Source organism: Amphiura filiformis, chromosome 3 (genome assembly GCF_039555335.1).
Source record: "Amphiura filiformis chromosome 3, Afil_fr2py, whole genome shotgun sequence".
Taxonomy (NCBI): domain Eukaryota; kingdom Metazoa; phylum Echinodermata; class Ophiuroidea; order Amphilepidida; family Amphiuridae; genus Amphiura; species Amphiura filiformis.
The window spans coordinates 79,403,461-79,414,184 of NC_092630.1; the positions used below are offsets into that span (position 1 = coordinate 79,403,461).

Below are 10,724 nucleotides of genomic sequence, written 5' to 3' on the forward strand. Positions count from 1 at the left end.
AATCAAATGCGATCTGATGATGTGAGATACTTAAAATGGCAAGATTTGGACGATTGTGTAGACGCCGTCGTATTCTGACATATGTTTTCATTGTCATCATAGTGGCCTTAATATTTATGCTGTTCCAAATGCTTAGTTACAAATTTATTAATCATGGTACTAAAAAAACAAGAAATGAACATGGAAATAAAATTTATGCAGTGAAGAAAAAAGTCAAATCGGCTGTGCTTGGAGTGAGTTCTTCGGATGAAGCATTGTACAAGCCAGATGCATTAGGACACTTTGTTTGCTTAGATAAGTCTGTCTCCATTCAGTTCTCAAGAGTCAATGATGATTTTTGTGATTGCTTGTCAGATGGCTCGGATGAACCGGCCACAGATGCTTGCCCAAATGGAAGGTAAACTTATATGTACTTTGGATTTGGGTGGTTTACTGTAAAAATAGACATTTTGTGTGATTAATTATTGTTTGCACTTTGCCAATTTTGAACTGTGTTACTTAGAGGTTAATAACTGCGCGCCGGTTATTTGGAGGGCATTGTGAAAATCTAAACATTTTGCCTTTGGAACCGAGGAATATCCCGAGGGCGTAGCCCCGAGGGATATTCCGAGGTCCAAAGCAAAATGTTTAGATTTTTCACAATGCCCTCCAAATAACCGATGCGCAGTTATTAACCTCATTCATAACCGTCACTTTAATCTCTTCACCTTACAAAATAACACAAAATTTTGCTCAAATGTTTATAAAAATAGATGATTTTTACATCTTCCCTTGCCAAAAATCGATCAGGCTAAAACAGAACGACCAATAACAAAAGTGCGTATCACAATCTGTGCAAATATGGTAGCGCCGCAATCCAAATACGGCAGCCAGCTGCAGCAAGAGTTTGTTGGACGCACAATACCGCAGCACGCAGAAGTCAATTGTGTGCGACATTGGAACAATTACGCATTTTGCGGTCAATTGTGAGATATTAATGACCTCGATTTGCGTTCGCGTTTTACATAAATAATAAAATATGATTGGATCGCACGCATCGCGTTTATTAATGAGGTTATGAATTGTTTATAAATACTTGGCCTATCTATATATGTACATTGCAGTTATCCATCACTGTCCAGGTTTATGCATAGGCTTAGAAACCAGACCTGTAGCTAAGTTTTATTCAGATTTCCTTTTACAAATTAAGCGTACTGCTAGCCGTCCAGCGCATATTATTTGCACAAGGTCCAATGCACACGCTTGACGTCGCGCACGTATACGCAATGGTTAAGCTGTCAAAGGAAATCTGAATAAAACTTTAGTGTGGGCTCAGCTTCCCTCCCAATAATTCGGGTGTGTGGGCTTAAATACCGTTCAGGCCTTCCCCCTACAATAATTCCAGGTGGATTAAAAAAAACTGTGATCACCTCACAAATGGTTACTTTTGAGTTATTTTTCGTAAAGTGTTCTGACTTCCAGGGGGATACCTTGGCCACCCTCCCCCTCTCAGAACATTTCCTCAACTGGAAATTTTGGGTTTTGTCAGTCCCCTATTGAGAATCTTAAAATCTACAAACCATTTACACAGTCACCCACAAGACAAACTTGAATGTGGTAAAGTTGATATCGGCCATATTTTCCCCTGAAAGTGTAACCTGAAACCATTTAAGCAATAATCCTCACCTTTTATATCTGTACTTTTTACCCCCTCCACACACAATGTCAATTGTACATTGAACATGGTTTAATGTACAGCTCCTAAATTGAATTTATAAAATCTAGTTCTATAGATGGTGAAGAAGATAAAAATGTTACTCAAATCATAAAATTTGCTCACCTGAGACTAGAGGGTTCGGATTGGTGATTGATTGTGTCTTTCTATCTTCACACTGCAGATTTTACTGTGAAACAGAAGAGAAGTACATTCCTTCCAGCAGAGTGAATGATGGCATATGTGATTGCTGTGATGCCAGTGATGAATGGAATGAGGACATAAGTAGAGCAAAGGTCAGAGGTAAGTCAGAGATTTAGACGTTTTATGAGAATGATTTGTAAAGTCAGTGAGGGGGGTACGGAATCCATTACTAGCCATTGCCTAAATGAGGGCAAAGGTTAGAGATAATTCTGAGATATAATGTGTGAAGTCAGTGGGGGAAATTGAGAGCCAGACCCTGCCTCCACACATTTGAAATCCTGAACAAACTACTGCACACAACATGATGAATGACGGATTTTGTATTCTGTTGCACATACAAAGTATGACACATTCTTGTCAGCCATAGTTCATCTGTAATATGGGGGATCTACAGGTTAAAAACACACAGATGGTACCCTAACAGGTAAAGTCCAGCATCATCAGTTAAGAACTGTTGATTATTCCATGACGTGCAGGAGATGAAAATGATACGCCCGCTCTGTGTTTTTATATGTGTATTTTTGAAAGTGCAGTCTTGATATCTTTTGTGTAAGCGCAAAAGCATGCAACACTGTGTGTAATTTGTTAGATTGGGGCGATAACGATCAGCCTTCATATGTGAGGATTCTCATTGCATACAAAGTATTGGGACTTTGCCTGTTGGGGTGTCATCTGTTTCTCTTTTAATCTATGGGGATTTTATTTATGTCTCTTGAATTGTACTGCTTTCCATCATCAGGCTTGCAGCCAGTTGATTCTGCTCAAGCTTGATGAAATCTCTGTTATGCCCTAATTACCTCTTAGGTCCATACTTCAGCTGATCTCAAAGAAAAGAATTAGTACATAATTTTTCTATTACATTTTGTTTTTTCTGATTCAAACTTGCTCCCTAGTTCCAGTGTGTCACACACATGTAGTTGTCTGTTTGATAAATGGTCAATCAATCAATTGAGTGGTCGATCGAAAGCGAGATGTTTGTAACATTTTATGAAGTTGAGGCTGACAGAGAGGGGGAGAAAGAGATACATTTGAGAGACAGACGGCAGGTAATAAGACAAAATGACTATTAGCAGAGAGGATGAAAAAGAGACAGACAGAGGAAACAGATTAAGAGAGAAATATATTAAAGCTGTGCATTGTTTGCTATCATACAGGTCATCCAGCAACTCGTGATTTCAATACAGCACCTTGTATTGACACCTGTGGAGATCTTATCAAACGTCAAGAACAAGAAGCTTATATACAGAAGACGGGTGCCAAACTCAAACAGCAGTACATACAAGCTGGCATCAATCATCAGAATGGGGTAGGTGAGACATCTCTGTGTCTCTCCCTCCTGCTCTCTGTCTGTCTGTTTTCTTCTTTTGTCTCTCCCCTCTCTAGACTCTGACCATCTATGTGTCCATTTATTGTGCTCCCGTAATATCTGGCTAGCAAACATGGCTAAATGATTATGATGATATCAATACATTATGTTTCACCCTTATCTCATTTATTCAATCACTCTTAGCTATCTCTTAATATTTTCTCTCATTCTCCATAGCCTTTCTCCTATATACTCTTATTCACATACTCTTGGTTCAATTACTGTCCTCTTGTTACTCACCCTTCACTCTTTAGATAACAAGATATAAGAAAATAGAAAACAGTAGTCCGTGTAATTGCTGCAACTGTGCACTAATCTCTTCAAGTGTTATTTTGTGTGATTGAATGACTGACTAACTAATTGCTTGATTGATTGATTTTCAGAAATATGGTGAGCATGGTGAATTTTATCGTCTTAGCCAAACATGTTTTGAGCGCAAAGAAGGTATCACCCAATACACAGTTTGTCCATTCAAGAGTGTATCCCAGTATCAAAATAGACACACATTTCAGCTAGGTAAGTATCAGGGGCTATATATCAGCCCTTGTAGGTATAATTCTCTATTCAAGTTTCCTTGTAAAATGAAAGCCAAATGGGCTATTCCATATGAAATCCATACCCCCATGACAGATGTGACCTTAATCTCCCACATAGGGAGTGTGAATTTCAAATGCCTTGAATAAGTTCATCAGGACTGTTAGGAATCATACTATTGGTAAATTATGTTTGTGTGATTGAATGACTGACTAACTAATTGATTGGACTTGTAAACATAATTTACCAATAGTATGAATTTCAAATGGTGTTACCCAATCTGGTAGCCTCATTGGAAATTGACACTCCCTTTGTTGGAGATTACAGTCATGTCTTCCATAGGGGATGTATGGATTTCAACCAGAATATGTGGGTCTTGTTTTTTACAATATGCCTGACACATTTACAAGGCTCACAAACCAATAGGGAAATGGCCATATATGCAAAGATAAAAATTGCATGATTTTGCCCTTTACTGATAAATTGTTGAGGCTCACTGGTTTGGTCACTGTGTGACAGTTATATAATTTGGAGCCATATCTTGCTCTTTGCATTCTTAGATGCAGAGTGTAATCAGATTGGCCAAGGTGGAACTGAGATATTGTGTTAATGTACATGTAGTACATGGACGCATCTTCGCTCCGAAGATGGCACTCGCTAGAGTTCCGAAAGCTCAGCCCTCTGAAAAGGACTTCTCTAAACATGTATATAGTGTAAGATGCATGCTTAAATTATCTGGACAAGCATGCCAAGTATTAGACCAAGAAATATTTAAGATACCTATAATGTCATGTTGTCCGTACCTATTGTAGGAGAGAAACCAGTGATGACCAAAGAAGGTGAGGAAACAGTTCTAAGGATGGAGAGAGGAGACAAGAGGAACTGCCCTAGTGGTACCACCAGAACATCTTTGGTAAGTTTACCCACATCAAATTTTTTCTACTTTTTTTTAGTAGCAGTATTTCTCTGGTTTCCAACCTTGAATAACAAGTAATTTTGGGCCTATAACTTGCTTTTCTGGCCAAAAATTTTTTTTGAAAATTAAAAATTTTTTTTTTTTTTTTTTTTTTTTTTTTTTTTTAGAATTTTTTTGATGTCGACATGTCGGGATACATGCCGACGTCGACATAAGGCATGTCGACCACAGCACTACACCATCCTGATTTACATTTTTAAAGTGCCGAGTTTTGATTTTGAAATATGCATGGCATTATATTCACCATTTGCACGGTCGCCTCAAAACGAGGTTGTACTTACAAAGTGCATGGTGCTTTATCTGTATACCTTTCATACACACCAAGCCTGGAAGTAAGCAGACTGGACCAGGAGCAATTTGTTTTTGAACATTGCTCTTGGTGCACTTGGATTTTACAAGCACCAGGAGCAATATTTGAAGAAACAGGAGCAATTTTCAAATAGTAAATCATTTTCTGCATATACAATAGCATACCAGCACTACTGCATCAAGTGCAAAACTGGAACCAGGAGCAATTTTCTAAAATAAATTGCTCCTGCTTCATGCAAATTTTACAAGAACCAGGAGCAATAGGTGGCTCAACAATGGCAAATTTGCTCCCTCTGCCCGCTTATTTCCAGGCTTGATACACACATGCATTAATTACCAGGTACGACTTGGGAAAACATTCTGGTGCATTACTTAAATATGTGCAAGAGAAGCATGCAGAACAAAAATGCCCTTTATGCATGTGTTTGCATGGAGAACCTTGTTTCAGTAGCAAGATGTGTACAAAGGGCCCATAGCATCAAAAGTGTGATTTTGAAGTACTATAAACATGCACTTTTTAAGAACAACTGCACAACACAGAGCAATTTTTTCAGCCATTGAGATACTGACATTTTTTGGTGTGAATGCAGACCGACAAATTAATTTGTGAACATGATACTGAAACTATGTGTGCAGTCACTGCAGTGGATAAATAATTAATTAAATAAATAAAACATATTTAGCCAAATTTTATCCAGTTACATCAAAAGTTGCTTCTCTTTTGCAGTTGAAATCCAAGCTCTCACACAATCAAGCTACAATTTACTCCATCTAAATGCACTATTATTTTGCCTCATTTGATCACAATGATTTGTGTGTCATATTCAACAGATATATTTTTCATGTGGACTCAGTGACCAGGTACTAGAGATCAGAGAAGATGATGTATGCATCTACAAAGTGAAATTTATGACCCCTGCTGCTTGCTGACCTCATCACTACACCCATGAGATGGTAATGGTGGCTTATACTGTTTGAATTGTCATTCAGTGCAGGTAATATCTGAGAGTATAGAAAGGATACACTCACTGTATTAGCAAGTCTGAGTATAATATGTTGATATGTATACATGGATCATGTAATTATTGTTCTGGGTACAAATCAAATGTCAGATTGAGCATAGAAGCCCTACTCATGTAGCATTAAATTGCACCTGCTAATGGAATGGCAGGTTGATTGACACCTGGGCCTGATCAATAATTAGTACCATTCAAATTTAAAGCTGGTCCTTCTTCTTCAAACATGGGTACAATTCCATCAAACTTTGTGTGAATCAAACTTGGTTCTCACAAATTACCCATTGCGCAAGAAAGAATTTAACTTGCTGCATGCATGTGGAATAGGCATGAATATAGGAAGTTGAGGAGAATTGTTGTGAGAATCAATTGTATGATTCTTGACAAATTTGCAGCCCTGTCAAAACCAGGGTTGCCAAAAGATTTCAGCCCGACTCGTGGTCAAATAATTGAAAAGTCGCCCAATTTTTCTCTTTACCATTGGTTTCTATGGGGCATGAAACTATCGGAAGTCGCGGGAGCCCATGTTGAAAAGTCGCCCAAATTTTTTCTTAACCATTGGTTTCTATGGGACAGGAAGTTGCGGGAAAAATCGTCAAAAGTCGCCCAATTGGGCTACCAAATCGTGGGTTTGGCAACCCTGGTCGAAACGATATGTGCACTGCTGTGGTGGCGCATGTCTAATAATATGGCATGATGGGATATATTCATTAGCACGCAATGCAAGCTCACCAATCTGCTTCCAATCATATCCAAACTGAATTCTGTTGTTTCTGAAATACTTTGAAGTGTTCTAGAATCAACATTAATTCTGTAAGCATACAAACAAGGTACTTAACTCTTCCATATTATATGGAATTAAAATTGTAAAATTAGTAAAAAGTAAGTATATTTTATCTAAAAATATTTGTTCATAGAACATACAAAGTTGAATGAAAAGTTTAGGCCCTGGTTTAGGCCATATCCTTACCAGGTAGGTACATCTGCCTTATTATTACAAAATGTGATAACATGCTATAACTAAGGGAGTAAACCAAAAGAATGGCAGATCTAAAAAGGAACAAATTGACCACAAGGTCAAAATGGGTCATAGTTTTAATGTGGATGAGACACCTGTATGTATACATTGTATGTGATGCAATCAACCACTATGGGCAGGTGTATATTATGCTATGTGTAAATCTTGAACTAAATAGGAAAATAATGGTATAATTATAACATCTTACTCACTTTGGTTGCTTGTATCACATATAATTATTGATGTAATGTTTCAATTGGTGTTTAAATGAGGTAAAGTGGTTCTATTTTTGTCATAGTTGGAAATGTAGCTTTTGATATAAAGAGTGATATAAGTAATAATATGAAAAACTGTAAAAAAAAATCTTGTCTAACAAGAGAGACTGCCCAGATGCTGACAATTGAAAAATTTGCAATATCTAATGAACAATACTTAATGTGAACTTTTTGTACTTGTATATTTTGGAATGTGATGTAAGAAATAATATGGAAAAACTGTAAAAATCCAGATCGAGTAAGACTGTCCACTTGCTGACAACTCTAAAATTTGCAATATTTCATGTGACATTTTGTACATATTATGTATATTTTGCAATAGAATGTTTACTAAAGTGAATCATGTTAATGCAGTTGTAATCAGGGTATGTAAATGTAATTATATAATATTGAATGGCTTTGAGTGTGATACAAGAATATTTTTCTATCGAGTGCAATATATTCTTGTATCACACAAAAATAAGCCATTCAATATTATTATTATTATTATTTAAATCAGGCTTTTGCTATGCAGTAAAATGAAAATTTAAGCTTACCTAACCACCGGGTTTAACCAATGTGTATTGTAATGTTTATACTAAAGCTTATCTCTTGACCTTCTTGTTTTCTGCTCTTTACTCACCAAAGAAAATTTCAGAATAATTATATATAGGTTTATTTGTAGATGTGGATTATATTTCCTAAGGTTATCATCATCCAGAATTGCCTCGAATTAAGTTTGTGATTTTACTTGTTTACACAGTACGAAATCTCCTGTGAGCCGTTACGGTGTCTGTATTGTTGTGCTGTTGTATCATGACGTGTGTTGGTGCTGTCACCATGGTAACGCGCGACGCGTACGCGTTTCGCGTACAATATTAAAAACAAATATTGTATTGCATCCAGGTATTTTGCAAATATTGTACAATATACAGTTTTATTGTATCTCTCAAAAGCCTGATATAAATAATAACGATATATATTGTATGCTATTGAATTTGATATTTGAAAAACTTCTTCTTGATAACCCATTGAATCATACAGTGTGTCATCAGGCCTGTGGACTATGTTGTGCACCCTGATCTATCATATACTGATCACAGTATTTTATAATATTAGCTCTATTCCAGGAACAATTTCAAATAATTCATACAAGTCTCATCTATTATACCCCAGGTATTGATTACCTCTGCTATTTATGCTCTTGGAGCAAAGTCAAACAGTGCCTGTTGATCACAACTATTGTTTATACTTCCAAAGGATGCCACATGAGTAGTTACAATTCAAACTTCATTATTTATCATGGTCTAGAACAATATCAAATAGGTTGATTTTTCAGATAATTTAGAGTTTTTATAGATGCTTTATTGAAACCTTTATACTGATTAACTAGAAACACAAGTCACTTTCAAGTGTTTGTGAGTACACTACCATGACTACTCCCGATGCCAGAAATATTTGTTTTCAAAATTAAAATTGTTTGTGAACAAAATGGTTGAAACCCTTGTTTTGCAGTGTTTTGGTAAGAGCTTTTACTAATTCACAGACTTGCAATTTTGGTGCACATTTTAAAGCATTAAATATCACATCTGTAGGCTAAGCTGTCATTCTGAATTTCAATTTTTTATTTTATGTATAGGATTTGAATAGGATAGCAAAGGTGTGGAAACTGTCAGAAAATCTTGAGAAACTTTTCATGGGTCATAAAATTTGGGAAATTTTACATTTGCATATATTTGTATTTTTTGTGTATCAATTTTATATGCACTTATCACACCATAAGTTGATCTAGAGATGTGTTCCAAGTAGTCGTCATTTAGGGTATGGTAAAGTATCACAAGGCTGTGGATAGAGAATGTGATTCTCTATTGTGGAATCATATTTGGTAAGGTTTTTATGGGACTTTCTCATGCTGTTATTGTGAAGAATCCTATGAAACAGAATGAGATAACATTTCTCATTTTTTCCTGCTAAGGTAAGATATAATGTGTTGGAAATCATTGATCTTGGAAAATGGCAATTTCCATACAGTAAGTTTCACTGTCGTAGAGAGTTAACTATCTCCTGTCTGCTGATGCTGGTATTGATGGAGTAGATATCTACTGCTGATGCTGGTATTGATGGAGTAGATATCTACTGCTGATGCTGGTATTGATGATGACTGGCAAACTGGTTCAATCCAGTGTGACATTTTTGGGATATACAATTTAGCAATCAAAATTAAAAGTTCCTTTTCTGGATTTACACACAAAATATTTATTAAGAAGAATAATGGAATGATTAACGAAATTAGAAATTCAAAAATTAAGTTAAAATAAGTAAATATGAAGCTATTTGAACAAATAATATTGAAATACCAAAGCTATAATAGAAAATAAATGGAAGCACTTATTAGCTTCTCTGCTGAAATTAATTGGTGATAGTTGTTAATGTGGATTATATCCATTTTATTATAAGCCCTGAATTAAAGATTAGGAAGAAAAAGATACTGATATAGGATTGGTGGTGAATTCCATTTGATTCATTGGCAATAGGAATAAAGACCTGTTTGGTGTTAATAAATCTAGACGGGATAATTTTGATATCTTCTTTGATTGTGTATGCCCTACACCTATATTGCCTCTCCACTCTATCAAATTCCTCCTCGCATCTGCTCTATTCTTGACAGACAATCCAATGTCTGTGCTCTATGAGGGTTGTCCCGGTAGTGAATTCTATCCCTAAGTGTAATTTAGCATAGTGCACCTGAGGGAGAAAAAAATATTAACCATATCATTTACAATTACAAAACATATGTAATATAAATTTAATATTCAATTGTGTTATAAAAATAAATAAAATCATAGCAAATAATTAAACCAAGGTAGCAAGCAAAATATCAAAACTACAGGTGAATTCTATCCCTAAGTGTAATTTAGAATAGTGCACCTGAGGGAGAAAAAATTATTAACCATTTCATTTACAATTACAAAACATATGTAATATGAATTTAATATTCAATTGTGTTATAAAAATAAATAAAATCATAGCAAATAATTAAACCAAGGTAGCAAGCAAAATATCAAAACTACAGGTGAATTCTATCCCTAAGTGTAATTTAGAATAGTGCACCTGAGGGAGAAAAAATTATTAACCATTTCATTTACAATTACAAAACATATGTAATATAAATTTAATATTCAATTGTGTTATAAAAATAAATAAAATCATAGCAAATAATTAAACCAAGGTAGCAAGCAAAATATCAAAACTACAGGTGAATTCCATCCCTAAGTGTAATTTAGAATAGTGCACCTGAGGGAGAAAAAATTATTAACCATATATCATTTACAATTACAAAACATATGTAATATA

At 35.5% G+C, this 10,724-nt stretch overlaps 1 protein-coding gene across 1 annotated transcript; it reads left to right on the forward strand.

Moving 5' to 3' along the window:
- LOC140149213 (uncharacterized) lies at positions 1-10,232 on the forward strand. Its single transcript, XM_072171431.1, has 6 exons — positions 1-397; positions 1,878-1,996; positions 3,052-3,203; positions 3,647-3,779; positions 4,610-4,710; positions 5,914-10,232. Exons 1-6 carry the CDS (start codon positions 36-38, stop codon positions 6,010-6,012), a joined length of 966 nt encoding a protein of 321 aa, XP_072027532.1. The 5' UTR covers positions 1-35; the 3' UTR covers positions 6,013-10,232.
- The last annotated feature ends 492 nt before the right edge of the window (positions 10,233-10,724 follow it).